At 43.6% G+C, this 22,357-nt stretch overlaps 1 protein-coding gene across 1 annotated transcript in view; it reads left to right on the forward strand.

The window, feature by feature from the left end:
* The window catches only part of Tmtc1 (transmembrane and tetratricopeptide repeat containing 1), a 253,886-nt gene that overhangs the window by 137,482 nt on the left and 94,047 nt on the right, over window positions 1–22,357 (forward strand). Inside the window, exon 10 of the mRNA XM_013505922.1 lies at window positions 4,141–4,330. Within this exon, the coding sequence (XP_013361376.1) occupies window positions 4,141–4,330 (190 nt within the window). The remainder of the gene's footprint in view (window positions 1–4,140; window positions 4,331–22,357) is intronic.

Genomic DNA, 22,357 nt, shown 5'->3' on the forward strand with positions numbered 1-22,357 from the left:
TCTTTTTTCTTGATAACAATGAAGATTTTGACTAGAGCTGGTTTTATTGAGTGCTATTGGACAGACTCCATCTCCTCCACAGCCACCACTTCTATTTCATTGGTTTCTCTTTTTTTTTTTGCTTTTTCTCTGGTACCGGGAACCGAACTCACGACCTTGCGCTTGCCAGGTCATTGGTTTCTCTTACGAAGCTGCTTATCAGTGAAAGCGCTTGACTAAACTGTTTAAGTAGAATTCCTGGCTCTCTGTGCTGTATATTCCACTTTGTTGGCAAGATATTCAAGTGGTTTTCTTGCTGTTGGCAAAATTTATAGTAGAAAATTACTAAATAATTCATTTTATTTTTGCTCTTGCTTTAAAAACAGAGCTCGGCAAGGCAGAGACACTTTCCACTGATTCTTTAGTTCTCAAATTGTAGAAGAAATAAACATGATTAGCTTAAATGTAATTCATTGTCAAGGTGGTGTTAAAAAAAAGTACTATAGTTGTTGATTACAGCTAGCTCAAATGGCCTTCCCCAGAGTGTAATTAGCTTTTGGAGTGACTCCAAATGTCTTCTTCGTGCTTAGATTTGCAGGAAAATTCCAGTGCTACATAAGTATTTCAGATAGTACTTAATGACTGCATTAACAGCATGAGCCAATCTATATATGCACTGGAACATAGGGAGCATCTCTGAGCTTCCAAAGATAATGCAAATATATTCAAAAGAAACATTGGGCAAGGTAACAGTATTGACCTTCCTGGTGGTGTAGGGAAGGGAAGTTGCTTTTAGTTCTCTGGTTTATTTTACTTTTTAAACCTACTTAGGTTACAGTCTTTGTAAAAAGTTGCAATGATTTGTTTTAGAAATATCTAAACACATTGCAGTTATAGCATTCAAAAATATTAATCTTTATTTTTCTTTTTTCTTAATACAACATTGCAAGTTTAGGAAACGTATGAAACTGAGGAGACAAACTGTAGGGCAAAGCCAAAATGTAAAACTAAAATTAAGAAATTATTATGAGCTTGGTCAAGCTGCAATTAGATATAAGCTAAGAAAATGCTGTTTTTGCAATTCTGTTGCCTTTTCCCCTCGCTTAAGGTTTTATTATATAAAATGTGAAATATGTGTAAGAGTAGAGAAGGTGGCATAAAGAACCCCCCTACTTACAGTGTCGGAAGTCATAGGTGTAGCCCTTCTGTTGCGTCCATGTGCAGTCGTCTTCTCCTTCACCACCATCATTTTGAAGCAAATCTGAAGTCTTTTTCTGATGAAATCAAGACATAAACTTATTTTATATATATAGATGTTATGATATATTTCCAAAAGCCAGGATCTGTTAAAAATTATTACCAAAATACCAGGATCACACTTAAAACATTCACGATGTTTCTCTCTAGCCAGTTGTGTTGTCAAGTCAGCATTATGGGATTTTTCCAGTTATGTCATAAATGATTAGTTTTCATAATAATGTGATTGAATTAGGATCTAAGTGCAACCTGTACTTGTTTGATGTCTTATAGATGCTCCCACCCTATTGTAAGAGACTTGTTTAGGAAACTGGGTCACTTGTTCTGGTGGTTCCCACACTCTGGAGTTTGCATATCGCTTCCCTGCGGTGTCATGTGATGTGGTCCATTGTTCCCTGGATTGTGGTTTTAGGACTTGATCCAGTTCAGAATTTTGGTTTTATTTATGGGGGTTGTGGTACCCGGGCTTGAACATGGGAGGCCATGCATGCGAGGTAAGCACTCTTCTGCTGAAGCGCATCTTCACTCATTTTTATTTTTTATTTTGGGACAGGGTCTCACTGAGTTGCCTGGGTTGGCCTCATACATGTGACCCTCCTGATTCAGCCTTCACAATAGTTGGGATTTCAACTGTGTGTCATCACTTGTGGCACTTTTTGTTTTGTTTTTTGTTTTTTAGTAAGACTACTATATAGGTGTGTGTATTTCCGCAGGAGTACATTAGGCTCTTATTTCCTTTTTGGTGATGTTAAAATTGATTATTAGTTCTGGGCATCTGATTCAGCCAGACCCACCCATTAGAAAGTACATAACCAGCTTTTCCCCTAATAATTTTTAGCAGCCATTGGTGATCATTGCCTAGGTCTATTATTTCAAGAAGGAGATTTTTTTAAGTAATTTTCAAGAGCCATGGTGCAGCTGAGTGACACAGCTGTCTGTCTGACCTGTGGAGCCTGGCGCAGTCCTCACGAGCTGTCGCCTGGCACAGAGGCTGTCAGGCAGGTTTCACTCATTACCGCCCAGGTCCCTCTAGCGTTAGCTGTGAGAAGATGGGGAGTGCTGCAGTTCTGAAGGGCAGTTGTAGCTAAGGAATTTAAAGACGCTGTGGTTTTCTAGGCCTCGTGGAAGCCTGATGGTGGTTCACTGAAGGTGTAGCTAGAGACTACCAGTGTGCCACCATGGTTTTCTGTGGGGAAGGCAGTCTCCTGAGACAGCTTCACAGGCCCAAACTAGAGAGGGCAAAGTAGACTTGTTTCTGTTACATGACAAACTTGGCCCTCATCAGCATTTTAGCATATACGGTGCTATTTACTCTTTACCATTTTATTAAAATTTACAAGAGAGGGGAAAGTGTCGAGCAGCAGTGCTGAATTATTCCCACCAGCTCACCCAGTCCGTGCTGGGGTCGGAGCATCCAGGCAGAGGGCAGTCTCTGCAGTGGTGGCCACTGATTCTCCAGAGCCAGTGACAGGGAACCAGGAGGGAACTAGGTCAGCTTGGCAGGATGGTAGCTGCGTGAGGACAGGAAGTCAAGCTGGACTGAATTTTTAACAGCAGATGGCAACTGAGAAACTCTCCTATCTGACCTCTTTGCCAATCGAAGAACCCCTAAGAGTCTACCGAATGGGGAGGACGTCTCTCCAGGGTCTGCGTGCTGGATGTCCCTCTCAGTCTGCTTTGCACCTCAGGCTCTAGAGCCTAATTCCTCTCTTCAGTGCCATGCACTGGGTCACAGACAAACTTGATTGAGCGTTAAAAGTGGTGAAAACAGATTTTACTCTATGACGGCCGATCTGATGGTGCAGAGGTCCCTGGGGCCTGTTACGGGGAGACTGGGGAGGCTCGGGCAGGGCAGCCCAGGGCAGAGTAATGAGCACTTGCAGAGGGCTGGCCTGGGCCAACCCAGCGAAGCCACTGTGCTCCCACAGAGCCTGGGGAACAGACACCAGCCTTCCCGGTGATTACATTTTAAAGGAATGGCTCTTGGGTCCTTCAGAATGGTATTTCTGAGTTGTAAGAGATACAGCTGACAGTCCTAATCCCTGTTTCATAAATGTGCTAGGAAAGGGCAGTCAGGGTCCATGGTTAGTGTTAACAAGAGCACAGGATAGATTCTCCTGGCAGTGATGGCAGCAGCTCTTCTAACGGGGGCACTGGGTTCACCTCAGGAGGATGGTCTCGTGCTGCTGGAAGCCCAGGGAGAGTTCCTAGTTTCCTAGTGTGGAGGTCTGGGCAGTGGCCATGAGCTGAGACTTTGTCATTCTCAAGGGTCCAGAACATTGCTTAATGGATGTGGTGACTAAACAAATTTAAGTGCAGTTAGCTTCTTCCACACCCTCAGGGACAGCTCCACTTCTCCTTCTCACCCAGTCCCAGCCAGGAAGAACGATTAACACCTTTTTGTTGTCATCCTTCCTGGGTTCACCTGGCACCCCTCGTCTCTAGGCACCAGCCGCATTCCCTCCTGTGAGCCAGCCTTGCCATGTGCATGGCAGTTCATCTTCATCAAATGTACTACAGGATTACGGGCACTATTGAGAAAGTGTTCCAGTGTTTCCTACCAGTGCAGTCATACCCCAAATATGCTAGCACTTCTGCCATGTGCTTTCATAAAACTTTATCTAAGTAAAATTTATCTCTAGGTGTAATGTATTTATTTGCATGATAACTTTTAATATATGTCATAGAGGTTCTATTTGTTTGCCCAAAGGCCATGGCCCAACACAGTGGCTAGAAGCTGTTGCATATATTCCCAGATGATCAGTTTAGTAAATACATAAATGAATGGCTTCTTCTCTTCTCTAGTAATATTGACAGAAATATTATACAAAAACACGGTGAGTGAATGTTTGCAGAATGTTGTGAATCCTGAGTTGTATTCAATGATTCTTCTTCTCATTGTAGATTCCTTACCTATTCCTACCTCTTGGCCTTCAATGTGTGGCTTCTGCTTGCACCTGTTACTCTGTGCTATGACTGGCAGGTTGGCAGTATTCCTCTGGTGGAGACGATATGGGACACGAGGAACTTGGCCACTGTCTTTCTGGCGGTTGTGATGGCCTTACTGAGCCTGCATTGCCTAGCAGCTTTCAAGGTAATTTTCTTAAAAATGGACTCTGTGTTTGAAGATAATTTACACTCAGTAATGTTTTTTTTCACAGGTTTTCTGGGTCTAAGTTGAATTTGTCTTGCCCATAAAACTTTGGGTATTTAAAGTACCCAACATGGATAATTTTCCTAATGGATAATATGTATTCTAAAGACCTTAGCTGAGTTAACAAACCATGCTCACCTTAATGAGATGACTTCATTGACTGTTTATCTTCACTTTGTAGACACTAGAAGATGAATCTGAACTTTACACAAAAGAAGTTTTCACTCCTGAGGCTGGCTACTTCTTGAACTAATTTGTTTGACTTAATGAATTTCTTTGTTAAGTGAAATAATGGCAAATAATAGAAAGACTTGATGTATGGTTAAAACTCTACTTCCACGAATGACTGCTGAAGTAGTTGGGTGATTTCTTTCTCTCCCCAAAAAGAATCAAACTGAACAAAGTTATTAAATTCAACAATTACAAAAATAGCAAAGCACTAGACTACTTACGAAAAACTGCTACACTGAATAAAATGCCGAGATGATCTACTCTAGCACTCATGGCTGACTACTAAACAAGTGTGCATGGATGCTCTAGGGAGAATAAGAAAAGTTTAAAAAGTTGGAGGATTTATTTGTTGCAAGTCTGAATGAACTGTTCAACCCATACCCTGGTTGGGCAGCAGAGGGTGGAAGGTTCTCTGGCTTGAGTTGTCCCTATATTACCAATGTCCAAATCATCAACTGACCATAAAGCCTTATAGGTATCAAGGAGATCCCCAGAGATCCAGACAAAAGAAAAAAAATCTGAGCAAAACTTTGATGAGTTGGCAGAGGAATAGATTTTCCAGTTTAAGCACTAGCAAGTTCATGCGTAAAAGAGTAAAACTAGCAATTTCAGAAGAACAGAGCTAGAGAGTCACTACAGTGTATGACATACAATGTCTAGTTATTAACCAAAGATTAACAAGACATACAAAGAAATACGAGAGTGTCACCCAAACTCAGGTGGGGGTAAAAAAAAAAAAATAAGAAAAAGAATAAAAGTGAAATTCGAGAGCTAAACTCACTTGTTAATGGGTTGATTTATGCTGTTATTTCTTGTGCAATTGGAATTCTATTCAGAAAGTCCTTGCCTATACTAATGACTTAAAGCGGTTTACCTATTTTATCTTCTAGTAGATTGTGTTTCTGTTTTAATATTTAGATCTCTGATCCATTTCTATTTTAGTTTAGTTCATGGTGAGAGATATGGGTCCAGCTTTAATCCAAAATACAAACAAAGAGAAAAATAAAAGATTGATTTTAAAGAACAGAGTGATACATCTTTTCAAATGGGAAGGGGACCAAGAAGCTGGTAGGGGAGGGGACTTAAAAAGATATATGATGCACCATGTTTGTGTACCAGCTGCTCACACTAAATGTACCATTTGTGTGTCACAAACATGAACTGAATAACAATGACAATAATGATGATGATGAAAATGGGAAGGGGACCTGGAGATGGAGGGAGGGGGTGGGTGTGGAGGGGAAGGGGGATAAAAAGAATCCAGGTATGTTAAGCACATGTACTTAGTCCCTCAGATGAGTGTAAACATCTTACAATGCAAAACAGCTAAACCCATATTTATGTGTTCACTTGATTTTTTTTTTTTTTTTTACAAACTTGCCAAGGTAATGGGGGAAATGAAAGGGTGATCTTTAAATAAAATGTGTGAAAATAACTGAGTATCTCTGAGAAAAAAATCATAATCCTTTATACTGTACACAGAGATATATTTTGAATTCTGAGTAGATTATAGTCCTAGACAAAAGAGCTAAATAAAACCAAAAATTCCAAATGAAAACAGGAGAAAACCTTTGTGAAACTGAGTTAGGCAAAGATAGAATATAGAAAGTAGGGCCGGGGACATAGCTCAGTGGCAAATGCCTGGTCTGCCTGGCAAGTGCAAGGTCCTGAGTTAGATTCCTGCTACCCCCCCCCCCCGCAAAAGAATATAAAAATAAACACTATAAAAGAAAAAGTTGAGAAATTGGACATCATCAACACTAAAACTTTTGCACGTCACATAATAATGTTCACTATATGAAAAGGCAAGTCACAAATTGTTAGAAAATATTTGTAATACATCTATCTACAGAGAATTTGTATCTTGGAGATTGAAAGTGCTCTTTTTTTTTTTGGTTTTTCTCCGGTACCGGGAACCGAACTCACGACCTTGCGCTTGCCAGGCAGGCGCTTTTGCCGCTGAGCTAAATCCCCAGCCCCTGAAAGTGCTCTTAAAACTGAAAATCTTTAAAAATGGGCAGAGTATTCAAATGGAGGAAATTAAAATTTGCTATTTTGGCGGGTTGACTGTTTAAGGTAAAAGCACTTAAGAAATAGCAGTTGCAAAAAGATCAGTGATCTTCATGCTTTTCCTTAAAAGCAAATGAAAATCTCATGGACAAGACTCTCTCCTGCTACAAGGAAAGGCAACATCCATATCTACAAGGATGAGAAGTCAAGACCAAGAGAATTCTGTTATTATTAACATAACTTTTAAACCTCCTCATATAATTTAGTCACATTTTCACAGTTTACTATTCCTTGTCCAATCCAGTATATAAGTAATTGACTCTGATTGCTTCTTTGGGCTCACATGTCATGGGATAAACTTGTATAGTGCATTTCTTGTTGTTATTAATCTAATTATGTTAATTATTAGACCCAGATGGACCTTAAGAGGATGGCCCCTAGAACGTATTTCACTATAGAACATATACAGAAGTCAATAAATGCATGAAACTACGTTCAGCACCATTAGCTTTTAGGAATACTCAAATTAAAGCCACAAAGAGATACCATTGCAGTCATCAAAAAGATTCACAATACTAAGTGCTGACTAATATGTAGAAACTAAAACTCTCATACTTTGCTAGCAGGAATAAAAAGATGATCCAGCCACTTTAGAAAATTTTGGCAGTTTCTTAAAAAGTGAAATATAAATTTAAGCAGTTGTACCCATCCATATCTACTAAAAAGAAATGAAATTTTATGCCCATACAAAATCTTGTATGTATGTGACTATTTGTAGTTGCTTTTTAAATTTTTAAAACTTTTATTAAGACTATAAGCCTTCATATTAAATAAGTTCAGTAAACCGCAAACAATAAAAACCTTACAAAACCAGGAATAGATAATATATGACAAAAACAATAAATTGAAAAGGCAAGATTTACCAAAATTCAGGATAGCAGTTACCTGTTGTGGTTTATATGTAGCTATTCCCCAATGCTGCACACACTCATAGACAGAATCTTTGGAAGGCAGTTGGGCCATAGGGCTCATGGCTGATATGCTGTCAGGAGGTAGGGTCTGGTAGGAGGGGCAGTTTGCTGGGGGTGTGGCCTGGAAGGATTTATCTCTTCCCTGCTCCTTGCTTCGCATATTCTCTCTGCTTGCCCACCTCTGCTTCCCCACTGCCGTAACAGGAACAGTCTTCCACTGTCAGGCCTCTGAGCCATGTTGTCCTGCCTTGGAGCCAGCCAACTATGGACTGAAACCTCTACAGACTAAGCTAAAATAAACCTTTTCTTCTTTAAGTAATGGGTATTGGGTATTTTCTCCTATCAATAAGGGAAATAACTAAGACAGATTTCGGTACCAGAGAGGTGGAGTCATTGCTGTGATTGTACCTAATCACGTGGTTCAGAAGCCTTTGGAACGAACTTTTCATGGGAGAGTTTGGAAAGGTTTGGAGATGTCAACTGGAGAAGCAGCACTGAAATGCCATGGGTCGAATTTGATGGGAGCTTCTGATCAGAGCTCAGAGGACCAGAACGCTGACTGTAATGCAGCTGAAAAGACCAGGCTCAGGAGGTTTCAATTGAGAAGGACTCCATTGGCAGCTAGACTCCTGCCCATGTGTGTTATGCTCTGGCAGGAAATTTGCCTCAGGATCATGTCCTGAGACTTTTTGGGAGCCCGAGATAAGGGCAGCAGACTAATTAATGTGGTGGAGGAAATTTCAAGGTGGTCTATTGTTGACACCACAACATGGCTAATGTTGGGAGCTTTTAGCCAGCTGTACACAAAAGGCACAGCTGAATGATTTAAAATGTTTTGAGTTTGCCAGAAAGGAAGCTCTGTGCACAGAGATATATTTTGAATTCTGAGTAGATTATAGTCCTGAGTAGATTATAGTCCTTTATACTGTACACAGAGATATATTTTGAATTCTGAGTAGATTATAGTCCTAGACAAAAGGATTTGGGTCACTCTGATGAAATTGGGATCTGCAAAAATGGAGCAGAGGAAAGCTTGGTTGCTAGATTAGCATTATAAAGAAGCCAAGTACTTCACAGCAGGACAGCAGAAAATATGGCTGGAGGATGTCACAGGACAGACTTATCCAGACTCAGAATTGCAAAAGTGAAAGACTTTGCTTTAAGAAGAGAGCCCCAGGGAACTACTGCCTAGGAAATTGGCTTCCTGGGATTCCTATCACAGTGCTCAGCTATCCTGGCAGACTCTTGCAGCTGCAATCCAAGGAGGCCTGGACACTGCTAGAACTGGAAACAGGCCTCGGCAACATCTATGTGGTGCTGGTTTTATGCTCATGCAGTGTAAGTGTTGTGGGGCCAGGAAGGCTTCCACCCAGATATTAGAAGAGCTGGGAGGGTAGGCAGTGTGCCCCTAATAGGGCAGTGTGTAAAGCTGTGAGTGTAAAGCCAAAGGTTCATTGAAGACCCCAGAAGATTGGAGAAGCCACAAACATGGATCATCTGAGGAAAACTGCAAGCAGTGAGCAAAGCCAGCCCAAGAGAGAAGCCATGAGAGCTACCACCACCAGCAGTGCCACTGGGGTGGGGCCACCCAACCTGTTTGTAGTTGCATCCTATCACATTGTTCCTGGGTACTGGACATGAAATTAAGGGATTTAATGTTTGCCCTGCTGAGTTTAAGTCTTGCTTTGGTCCCATTCCTTTCTGTCCCTCTTTTCGTTTTGGAATGGCAATGTTTATCATGTGCTGTTATATGTTTGAAGTGTTCAACTTTGTTTTTAATGTTTATATGAGCTTATAACTAAAAGTTTACCTTGAATCTCAGAAACCTTTGAATTTGGACTTTTGAGCAGTGTTGGAACAATTAGGACTTTGGCAACTCTTAGAGATGGACTAAGGATAGTAAGAGAAATGTGTGAGTCTTTTGGGCACCAAGGATGGACTGTTAAGGTTTATATGTAGTGGTCCCCACAAAGCCTCATGTTCTCATAGAACATGAGGCAGTTGGACTTTGGGGGCTCATGGCTGACTTGGGTCACTGGGGACATGGCCTTGAAGGGTTTATCTCCTGCTATTCTCCCCTTCACTCTGCTTCCCTGCTCCCATGACATGAGAAGCCCTCCTCCGCCAGGCCCCTCTGCTGTGTTGCCCTGCCCTGGCACCAGCCAATTAAGGGCTGAAACCTCCTTGGACTGTGAGCCAAGTAAACTTTAACTCTTTTAAGTTATGGATGTCAGGTATCCCATCCCAGCTACAAGGGAAGTAACAGAGATACCTCTGAAGAGACGTTGCAGTTGTATTAACAATAGCTGAGAAATGTAAGCAAAGTATCTTCACTTGTAAATGTACAAACTTGACATGTTAAATTACTCAGAAATTGAAAACAGCATGGATGAACTTCAGACACAGTGTGGTAAGTCAAAGAAGACAGACATTTAAGAGTATGGTATCGAGCTTGCAAAAAGCCAGAGAAAACTTGTCCCTCTGACTCTCATTTTGGAAGGTGAATTGGCTGAATGCATAGCTAAACAAACTCCCCTGTTCTCAAAGACACTCTGTCAACTGCCACAAAAGAGCCACAAGGGAGCCGGCAGTCTTCCACTTGCAGAGGCACATGTGAGCCAGTGCAGGTTTCAGAACAAGTAATGCAAGAGCAGATCACCTGTGCCTGGTTCCTGGGCAGATCCCCTCCACTGTGCCTTGCTGGAACACAACCTTGCTTCTGCCTGCCCTTGGATCTGTGCAAAAATGAGGATTCCTGTTTCTGAATAAATACATCTTATACTTATATAAGAGCCTGATGCAATAATGGGGAATGATTTCATTAATATCAGATTTTTAAAAAGGCAGAATTACAGTGACAGCATGTGGAAGTGGGAGTCAGTTGTCAAAAGACTTGAAAGAACTTTTGGGGGTGCTGCATGCATCTTGAGGTCTGATTGTGGGACTGGCGGCTGGGCTGCATGTTTACAAAGCTCACCAACATGAACTCTCAAGATGCAAGAACTCTATTATATGTGAAGTGTACCTCAGTAAAGCTATAAAACATGATTAAAATGTCACAAATAGATTAAACGCTGGAATGAATGCAGAACTAAGATTTAAATACAGGTCCCAAAAATTTGATGAAAAAAATTTCAAATGATTAAGCATCTTACTTCATTCTTGAAACGAAAGGCACACCATACATACAGTTAACCATTTGTAAGGCATCCTGTAGCGGTACTTGGTATATTCACAGCAATGTGTAACCGCCAGTTGTTTAGAGCTCCTAAGCTTTTTACACATAACCCCATAATCACATGTGGCTGCCCCTTCCCCCATCCTGTGGTAACTTCTAATCTGATTTCTGTTCCTATGGGTGTGGTTGTTCTGGATATATCATTCACAGTGGTACCTCGGTTTACAAACTTGATTTGTTTTACAGTTTTGGGGAAGATATCTGCACTTTTGTTTGTGTGGGGAAGACAGCAGTGGTCATGTTTGTCACCCAAGGCAGAGTTTACCAGTGGAGGCAAAATTTTGCCAAATGCTTTGGTTTGTGAACTGAATTGTTTGCAAAAGGAAGTGTTCATAAACTAAGGTATTACTGCAAATGGAACTGTACCATAAGTGATGTTTGTATCTGGCCTCTTATATTTAGCATAAACTTATGAAGCTCATCAAAGTTGAAGTATGTATCAATATTTTGTTCCTTTTTGTGGCTAAATTGTATTTTGTTGTTTGTATCTACCATAATTTGTCTCTGTAATCATCTACTGATTGGCATTCAAGTTTTTTCTACCTTTGGCTATCACAAATAATGCTTCTCAATATATTTGTGTTTCTCTGTGGATATGTATTTTCACTTCTCTTGGATGTATAACTAGAAATGGAATTGCCAGGTCATAATATAGTGGTTTTTGACTTTCTGAGCTACTCCCGAAGCATTCTTCTGCCCCATACAGTGGTTTCCCTGTGTTATGTTCCCATCAGCAATGTACAGGGGTTCCTATTTCTCTGTATTCTTGCCAACACTTATTTTTTTTGTCATTTAATGAAAAACATCCTACTGATATGACAAGATGTCTCATTGTGGTTTTGATCACTCGCTTAATGACCAGTGACATTGAACATCTTTTCATATGGTTATTGGCCACCCACACATCATCTTTAGAGACATACCTTAGTACCTTTTCAAGTCCTTTGCCCAATTTTAATTGGAGTCTTTATCTTTTTGTTGTTGAGTTGTAAGAATTCTTTTTATGTTTAGGATATTATACCTCTAAAAGATGTCTGACTCGCAAGTATTTCCTCTCACTCTGTAGATTGTCTTTCAGCATTCTTGATAATGTCCTTTGATACTTGGAAGTTTTTAATTTTTATGAAGTTGAAATTATCCGTTTCTTTTTGTTGTTGCTGCTGTTACTGTCAGATCTAAGAGTGCATTGCCAGACCTGAGGTCACAGAGATTTAGGGCTGCGTTTTCTTCTACAAGGCTTATGGTTTAGCTCTTATTTGGCTCACTGATTCCTTTTGAGTTAATTTTTGCCTATGGAGTGAAGTAGCATCCAACTTTGTTCTTTTGCATATGGTTATCCAGTTTTCTGTGTGCCATTTTGAAGACATAATTATTTTCCTCAAATACTGTGAAATAACCATCTTCATCACTTTTTGTAAAGCAGTCCTACAAGTAAGAATAATGCAAAAGCATTCTCAGGAAACCGCCACCTCTCAGTTGAGCTCAGATTTCACCTTAGTGAGTCCTGACTTTACCACTCTGCTTCAGACACGGTCACATATTTGTGCTCCTTTCCTGTCTCCCTTTCACCTTTTTAACTATTCTTTGCTGTACTCTTAGTTAGCCAAGACAGTAACCAATAGGACTAGACGTTAGAAATTGAGCTCTTCTTCCAATGGAGAGTCTCTTCTATTGAGAATAAGCATTGGGTGACATATGGGTAATAACATCAGCAGCCTAAGCCCAGGGTGTCCACCTAGAATAACGTGAGGATGGGTACTGTATGACGAAGTCTTGAGTCACAATTATTTTATATTCCCTGATATGTTCTCAAATCTTGAGATAGTAAGACTACAAAACAGTGTCAAAAAAGTAATTACTGGGTTAACAATCATATACACCAAGACCAAAGAATCATGGAAAATAGTTCTGTTTTCACCGTTGCTTGAGTCTCAGTCTTGTAAGAACAACCTGGGCTTAGGCTTGGGAAAATCATTCCCTTTAGCCTCACTCATGATACCTTGGTTCACAACCTTCAGTCTCTCCACAATTCTGGTTGCCAAATGAACTGGATGAAAACCAAATCAAATTTCCTCATGAAGTCAACATTGAACCTAACTGTTGAATTTGATTCGGTTCTCATCCGATTTTATTTGCTACCAGAATCATGGAAAGAATGAAGTTAGTGAACTGAGGCACCACTGTACTTCTTCCTCTTCTATTGTCTTAGCATGGAACCAATGCCTGTTAGTTGGTAGGATTCGAAGGCCCTGCCCACACAGAGCTTACACTTACACACGCCACACTTACCTTTGTTGTGTGTTCAGGGCTGCAAAGGAGTCAGGACTGGGGGCTGGGGATTTAGCTCAGTGGCACAGTGCTGCCTGGCAAGCACAAGGTTGTGAGTTCGATTCCTGGTACCGGAAAAAAACAAAAAAACAAATTAAAAAAAAAAAAAGAGGACTGACCTCACAGGTAGGTGAGAGGCACAGAGCCAGTGGACGAGTGAGTGGGTGGAGATGAGCATTATGAGCAAGGCACGCATGCCCCAGAGCATTCAGAGAGCCAGGAGGCAGGTGCGACTGGAACGGGAGCAGATCGAGGCAGAGCTTAGGAATTGATGGCAAAGAGATACGCGTGTGTGTGCGTGTTGCGGATGCATCCGTTGTGTTAAGTCTTTGCCTGTGTTCCCTGCTTCCATGGTCCCCTTCTTGACCTGTCTCTGTGGTGTGCTCATGTCTTCTCGGGTGGCCCAGGCGTGGCGGCCAGGAAATGAGGTCAGGGGAGAGTCCAGGTCCTTTCCTGCTTCTGGGGGTGGGGTGGGGTGGGGAGGAAAAACGAGAGGCAATGATTGAAGGAAAAGTTACTTCTAACTCTAAAAAATACACAAGTCTTTCCTCTGCTAATACTGACCAGGGCTTGGGGGCATCATTTTGAGTGCTCTTCTTATTGATGAAGGTTTCTTTTTCAGATCCCTTCTTCCATCTCCTGGCCTTGTTACCAGCCAGGGCTCTGGAAGGGCTGGCACTCTGTCCTGTTACAAATGTGTTTGTTCTTACTTGGATTTTTATTAGTATTCGGTAATTAAATTTACAAAGCCATAAATGAACACATGTAAGAAATAAAACAGCCATTGCGTCCTCTCCCTAATTCCCACCCCCAAGTCCCACCTACACAGGCCTTCGCAGAGCATCTGCTCTTGTGCGTGTTACACATGCTGAAAACAAGATCAGACTCTTTCTTCTGTAGAAGTAAGTCACGTTAGAAGCCACTCCAACTTGTGTCTCTTCGAGACCTCCCAGCGCCCTGCCGTGCTGTTGCTGTGGATCAGCAGCGCAAGGGGAGTCGGACTTCTGATGAGATCGTGTCTGGTACGAGTGGGAGAACTAGGTCCAGAATCTAAATGTTGTGTTTCTTTAGAAATAACCAGAGTGATTCTGCTTTGTCCTGTTTTCATAGCATGAGAAAGTAAGACCTCCAGAGCTGTTTATTTTTTATCGCAGAAGAGTTCACTTGGCATCTTCAAGAGTTTAGAGGAGATTCAGTCCCATTGTGGCCGTCCTTCCTTTCCTCTTCCTGCTCACACCCAACCTTGCTAGGCATGTGTTTGAGCTTCTGTTACACATGCAGAACAATCTAGAATGCATCGCTGGCTTGGGTGCATCTTAAGCAGGAATTTTACAGTGAACTAGTTTGCTCCCACCCTTTGCAGTAAGTATGACCACTCTGGGAATGAATGTCCAGTAGAGAGAAAGGGTATGTCCCCAACAAGGCTGTTTATCCCAGGCTTTTCACGAGTAATGACTATCTGGATGCTGCAGGAACCGCAGGCTGAAACACTTGAGTTTTCTTTACGGCTCTTACAGACTTTGTCAGCCTGGTGCCTTGCAGTAAAAGGTGACGTGTGTCAGGAAAGTAGACGGTCGGCTGTGGATTGTTGAGGAAGTTAAACCATCAGGCCTCTTCTTTATTGTTCCTCATTTCCCATGCCTCCAGTGTGGTTTTGCTGCATCACAGAGGAAATAACACAATATTATATTTGAGAGTAATTCATGTGTTACTGGTTCTTCCTTACATTTTACAGGGGACTTGCGATCTTAAGGGATTTTAATACTTTTTATAGTCTTGTAGCATATATGTGAGAGGACAGCCCAAGAGGAAGAAGGGGGTTGATGATGGGGTGACGACACTGGACTTTCCTAGTCACGACCTGGGCAGTGACAGGGACGGGTGTCAAGCAGTGGGATGGTTGCTTGCACTGCTCGCATCCTCTTTAAGTGTGGGCCTTTCCAAGTTTCTTATTTGTTTGTTTCATTTTTCAGTCGCAGTCATGGTTGTGTCCCGCCCTGCCTCCTGGCCCTTGGGTTCCTGCACCATTCCCTTACAGTCAGGCTAACTCGTAGCCTGGCGCTGTGAGGTCGGGAGAACACGCTAGATCCTCAGATCCCCACGGACAGGAGTCCACACACTGGCCATGACTGCCAGTGCCTGCAGAGTGGCAGTGGAGGGGTGTGCTGGGGACAGGGACAGTGCGTCCCCTCACTGAGAGGGTGACTTCGTTCCTCTGAGGGGCTGCCTCTGCTGCCTGCCCTCAGCCTGATTTGACTCAGTGCTCATCCGTCGATAACACGTTCGCCCTGCTCACCAGCGGAGTGGACAGACACCAATGGGCAGATGTCAGCCTGCACTCTCTCTGAGTAAATCCCACAGCAGCCAGGCGGCGGGTGAGAGGAATAGAGTGATGACTGGAAAGCCATTATTTGCTTGTGAACATCCTGTCCTCCTTCCCAAAAGGACTGGGAACCACTTATGGGACTAGAGCAGCATGGTAGGATCGACCAAGAGGTGGCACACTGTCCTCTAAAACCCAAGATAGTAAACATTTGAAACTTCGCTGCTCGTACATTTCACAGCTATTCAATGTCCTTCTTGTAGCATAAATCAGTACCCTTTGGCTAGGACATTAGACTATAATGGACCCACACAGTTCATTAAACATGATTTGCAATTTCTGGAAATTATTTTGCATTTAGCTTAGCCAAATAATAGGTTATAGTATTGTTATAGATCACTAAGTTCCAGAATAGCTGTTATGAAACCTAGTAAAGTAAGCATCATGTTTCAATATACTGTATGTTAAAAGGAACCTGAACTTGGGAAAGATTACATTTAATAGTGGGTGGCCGTGAGCCAGGCTGATGGTTTTCTTCTTCTGGCCAACAGCATTCCCCTTTCTTGGTCTAATTTCAGTTGGCACAGTCCGCCTGTGCTGTTGCACATCTGCCCTTTGCGGCCACTTCCAGCGCACCAGCATGCCGGCTGCGTCTGAGTCCCCAGGTGAGACTGTGGTGACCGCCGGTGCCGTGAGAATGGCCGTGCTTGAACCTTGTCCCCGTGGGCCAGCCTTGTGCTACTTGTCACGGTTGGTGGCTGTGGTCAGTGTGGCCCTCGGGCATGCTGCAAAGCTGAATTTTCATTCATACCGTCTTTCTGATGAGTTTGAAAATGAGCTTCTCCCTTCATTTGACGCAGTGTTGAGACGCAGGGAGACTGGATTTGCACCTTATTTTAAGATGGAACGCAGCTGAAGCTCCTTTGTGGCTGTTCCCTCCCACATGGTTTTATGTTGTTTGCAGTCTGTGGAACGGACTGTACAGTCCTTGCATTCGGGATTCTGCCTTACTCGGCAGTCTCTTTAGATTCGTCACCTCCCGCTGGGGGTGGGAGCCAGTCTCCTCCCGAGGGAGGCAGCCGTGTTGTGCTGAGAGGCTGAGAGAGGGCTGGGGGGAGGAACCCGCACCCACCACTGCCCCATGTCCTCGCCTCACATGGCCAGCCTGCAGGATCACAGCACGACGCCGGCCGCAGACACACTTGGCGCAGCGGCAACCACAGGGAGCGAGGAACACCTTGCAGCTGGTCTGTAGTTGACCTCATTGTCAGTGTCATCATGGAATTGTCACACTTTAACTCCAGGAGTACCAGAAAGGCTCTTGTCTCCAGAATCTGTGTGATGTTGCTGGTTTTGCCAGGGTTGTGTTTTTGGTTTGTTTGTTTTGAGACAGGATCTCATAATGTAGTTCAGGCTGGCCTTGAACTCACTATGGAGCCCAGGCTAGCCTCAAACTCAAAGCAATCCTCCTACCTCAGCCTCACAGGTGCTGGGATTACAGACGTCCCCCACCATGTCCTGCCATTGCTGTGCTTATGGGGATTAAGCTCCCCTCCACCAGCCCTTCGTCCCCACCGTGGGGCACAGGAGCTTTATAGCTTCTTGTTGGAAGAGCTAATGCTAGTAACATATCTTCAGACTTCTAATGCCAAAGTATAGCATGCCGCGGCAGTACGTTCAGATGAACAGTGGGGCATGATATAAAATAAAATCTCTCTGCTAGTTAAAATGGAATGTTTATTAGGAGGAGAAAAACAGTTCCAAACACTATCAAATGAACATTGGAGTTAATCAGCTCTAAACCTCCAAACTAAAAAATTATTATGGCTGTTTCTAAAGATACTTGAAAACTTAGGAAAAACATTCAGGAAAGGAGCAAGTAGCTATATATCTGTCTGTCTCTCCATCTGTTTATCCCTCCATCCATGCCAGGACTTGGAACACAGGGCTGCGTACATGCTGATCATACTCTACCACTGAGGTTCAGCTACCAGCCCGCGTCTTCTTCTTCTGTTACTCTTAACACTCTGGCCACCCTTGCTGGCTTTCTCTCTTCCCCTTGGAGTGGGCGGTGGACCAGTGCAGACACTCCAGGCGCAGCTCTACATTGTGGCCATCTGATGGTCAGAGCCCCTGAGCCAGGTCTTCTGGAGCCAGGTCTTCTGTCCTTTGGTTGATCATTAATATGTCGCCTGTGACTTTGTCTTCCTTGTCGTAGGACCCTTTACACATCGCTTCCAGGTGTTCCATATGACACACAGCTGGTTCGTACCTGAGCGCGTTCTTCTCCACCACTGATTTCTCCTGCAGGAGTTTTTCCACGCCATTGAATCATCTGTTTTATTCTTTGCCTCCTCAGGGCCATTATGTTATCACAAGCCACACCATTTAATGAGAACGATTTGCCCCTCTGAGCTGTAGACCTCTGATGGAAGAGTTGCTGAATTTATTGGTGAAGAATTAGATAGTTGTATAAAGGAAAAGAAGTTTTCAGACGTCGCTACCAAGTTTATTTTTTTTTCTTGACTTGTAAGCTTTGTGATTCTCAGCAAGAGTTCCTAGTTTGTAGTGAATGCGTTTACTCAGAAGGTGCCACTTTTGAGAGGTAACTTAAATTTTTAACATTTGTGGTTTCTCTTAATTTAATGATTCATACTCCCATAAAGGTCAACTGTTACCACTTAGCTTTACAATGCTTCTGATTATTTTTAAACTTGAAAAGATCAAAAGATGTTTTTGGAGCTCCCGGAGCTATTCTGAGCTTTGTGTTTCCATGAGAACATAAAGTTTGTATTTAAAAAAAGCTTTTTTTGTTGTTTCGGTTTTTTTTTTTTTTTTTTTTTTGAGACACCATGTAGCCTAGGCCTGCTCAAACTCATGGTGATCCTTCTGTCTCAGCCTCCCGAGTACTGGGATTACAGGCATGTGCCACCACGCCTGGCCCAAAGTTTGTATCTGAAGAAGCACACTTTCTCTTGTCTTGTTGTAAGAACGCCCTGAAATCTGCACTTAGGATGCCCAGAGATTAAAGCTGCAGAAGCAAGGACACATTACTGTTCCTTATGAAAACTCACCCTCCCTCCCTGCTCCTTTCGCCTTCCACCTTTGAACCAGGGACTCCTTTAAACTGTTTTCTGAAGAGCTGGTGCCAGTAACGTGCTTTCGTGTTTTAACACCAGAACATAGTGTGGGGAGGCCACAGTGGTTTCCATGCATGAGGGAAGACGCGTGGCAGCTGTCTTTCTGTGTCTGGCTTATTTTGCTTAATGCGATGACCTCCAGTCCGTCCACCTTCCTGTGGATGGAGAGCGCATTGGACTCCAGTGGAACTGGGAAATACAAAGGCGGCAGAAAGTGATGCCCAGATTTTTGGTGGTGGTCCAAAACAGTGCCCAGCCAGCCTCGAAAGGGGCAGCACAGGGAGAATCGACATAGAAAACGACTCTAAAACCACCTGAAATCCTTTGGTTTGTGCATGCATTGCCTAAAGAGGTAGCATAGAGTATCGGAAAGGAAGCATGGGGCAGTGGTGGAAACCTTATAGAGCTTTCCATGGTAACAGCTCATTGCAGTACGCGGTGGTTCTCCGCCACTGGTGAAGAGCATTTGTAACATGAGCCTTACTGTTTACACATCTACCTTATTTCACAGCATTTCTCCCGGTTGTGAAGTAGGTGTAAGGAAACCGTGCTCAGGGCCCCGAGTTGCTTGGTGTAAAGTGCCGTTGGTGTGCAGAGGCCGGGTGTCCGTGTGGACGCCTCACCTTCCGCCTCATGTTCCACCCCTGAGTTTCCCACCAGGCGATTCTCTGGGCAGTGTTTCCTCTCTGCTTGCTGGCACTGAAATTCTTAGGGTTTCCTTGTCCTCCCCTCCTCTCAAATGCCATGTTCCATCCATCAAGATAGCCTGTCAGCCACATTGTGAAAATATCTTGACCCCCAACCCCTTCCTGTCACCTCCGCCACCGTTCCTAGCACAACAGTCCGCCTCTCCCTCCCAGGAGCCCCGTCACAGCCTCTGGTCAGTCTGCCTGCTCCTGCCTGCTCCAGGGTCCCATCTCCTCTTGCCACAGTGGCTCAGTGGATACTGTAAAATGTGAGTCTGGCGGTGTCCTTCTGGTATTTCAGTTATTCTCACGGCTTCTTGTTCCTGTCAGTCATTTGTACTTTGTTACAGCCTGAAAGGGTTTGCATGCCTGGACCTCATCCTGCTCCTACCCCATTATCTCTGTTGCTTTCTCCTGAACCATTTCCTCCTGTGAAGAAAGGGTTGTGGCCAGCTCCCTAGTCCCCATCAAGTCTCCCTTCGTTGCCCTGCTCCCTGAGGCCTACTCCGACCCCACTTAGCATCGCACCTCATCTCCTGCCCACCTTACGTTGTGGATGCGCCTTACTGGATCTACTCGTGTGTGTTTGTTGTTCATCTTCCCTCCCCCTTCCCTCCTTCTCTAGAAGGGCAAGGATTTTTTGTCACTGGCATATTCCAAAGCGCCTAGAGCGACACCTGAAAAAAAGATGAAGGTGACGGCTAAACCCTTTAAGTGGCCACGTCTAAGAATGATGCTCAGAGAGACTCTCTTTCAATAGAAGGAAAACATTGTTGAATGATTAATCAGTGACCTCATTTTCCCAAGAGAACCATCGTGGAGGAAGGGGGAGGTTTTAGGAGCACTTTGACATGGCACATGGGTTGGAGGGAGTTCTCTGGTAGTTATGTTTTATCACCTGTCTCACTGGTAGGCAGACACCAGGCACTTGAGAAGCATGACGCATTGTAGCTAGTACTGTGTGTGTTAAAATGTGATTAAAGTGGGAATGATCTTAATGTATTTGTAGTAAATATATAAGCTCAGGATGGGTCATTTAGAGAGGAAAACAGTAAGGTATAGGGATTTCATCTATTAGCCACTCACTGGCTCCAAATGTGCTGAACCTGGAGATAAAGGCAATGTAAGAACCAAAAACTGCCTTGAACAGCCTGGTTTTCTCCCAGCGTCCATTCCATGCTCCTCACCTTGGAGAGAATCATTCTTACAAACTCATGTGTAATCGGAACCTGGCTCACCATCCAGGAAACCTTTCTGCTCTCGGACTTGTCCAGCTGGAGCCCGGACTATGATGGCTTCATAGAAGATGGTGATTGGCTGCATCCACTTCTCCCAAGGACAGAGCAGTGGACAGTGTGTCTCACCCGGGCTTGAGGTGCAGTAGAAACTGTTGTTGGCCAGGCAGTGTGGTGACTTTTTAAGGCAAGTTATAGAAATGCCTGTGATGGAAATGCTTGTAATTTAATCCCACTGGAGCAGTTTATACCAGCTTTTCCTCAAATATGCTATAGCATCCTACCAGACAATAAGCAAGGCTATTCCAAATGAATATTTTCTACTGAAATGTATTTTCAGAAGCATGAGGTTTAAAATGTCAAGCATATTCTTTACCATAGGACTTCACAGAACCTATAGTCTGCCTTAAGACTTGTGAATTTGCCAAAAACTGCCTAGCAAATGGTCGTTCTCAGATTGATTCGAATGCAGAAACTCCTCTTGTTCTTGTAAGAGGCTTTGAGAGGTATGAGGATGACTGGACATGTGGAGAGTCCAGGGCTGGGCAGTGGGTAGACACTGTCCTCCTTGCCTTCTTCATAGTTTCAAAGACAACAACAATCACAGCATCATCAGCGAAAGAATTTCCTAATTCTGTCTTTACCAGTACCGCCTGGAGAAGCGTTCCTTGGAAGCCAGTTCTTTGTGGAACATCAGGTCTCGAGACCACTCCCCGGGCGTCTGTGCAGGGTGTCGCTAGAAATGCATGTGCGTTGGACACACCTGTTACTGAGAGTCAGGGTGCAGTGAGGGAGCTGGCTGTCACCTACAGTTAGTGACTCATTGTGCACCGAAGGGCAAGTTCCCAAGTGAGACCACAGTGGCACCATATGTATCTCTCCACATGCATTTTTCTTTTAGGTGTAATAAATAAAAAGTTGCATTTTCATCTCCTTAACTGCTGATCGTAGGAAGACACTCAGCAGACACAGTGTGCCGTGCTGGGCTACACAGTGAGCCATGCCTGCTCGGTCCCCATCTTGAACTCCTCCCAGGGCCTCTGTCGCAGTGGGTGCTGGGCGAGCTGAGGACATGGGGATGGGGATGGGGACGGGGTGGTTCCTGCAAGCCAGTGTGTGACTGCTGATAAGTGGTCATGCACTTGGCAGTCTCGTCTAGACTTGCTGTCATTTTTGTATCCCATATGACTCTAATTGCCAGAGGCCACTGGTCTTCATGAAAGGATTTGGCAACGTTAACTGGCCAGATTGGCTCTGTGCACTTACAACCCAGGACTCTGGCACTTGATATTAAAAAGTAATTGGGAAAAACGTTTATTCATGTCAGCTTCCCTGGCATCGCTTTGAAAATTCTCTTTTCCAGCACGTCACGGTTCCTTTGGATTTGGGTGACTTTGGCCAAGGAACTTTAGTTTTCTGCTTATTATACACTGAAGCCCTCTCGAGGCCAATGCCAGCACTTGAGGCAAGTGCGATGCCCATACTTGCTGGAGAAACATAATGATTCTTGGCTTCTCTGTAGTAGCACATTTTTTACCTACTGTCTTGTGAGCATTTCCCAAGAAAAATAAAATCTCTACCTAGTGATTGTTGGGTGAGGTCTCCTCTCCCTGGTGTCAGGCCCTGTGGTATACGAAGCTTGCTTTTGCGGTGGGATCATTAACGATCTAGGTTGCTGCCACTCTGTGGGACTTGGCCTTTCTGTGTAAACATCTCCCATACTTTGAAATGATGAAAAGAGGGGTGTGTTTGCTGAACTTGGAAGAGTGCATTATTTGATAGCATTTTAGTTCTTCATTACCATC

This window comes from Chinchilla lanigera, unplaced genomic scaffold (assembly GCF_000276665.1).
Source record: "Chinchilla lanigera isolate Chin_1 unplaced genomic scaffold, ChiLan1.0 scaffold00104, whole genome shotgun sequence".
NCBI classification, from domain to species: Eukaryota; Metazoa; Chordata; class Mammalia; order Rodentia; family Chinchillidae; genus Chinchilla; species Chinchilla lanigera.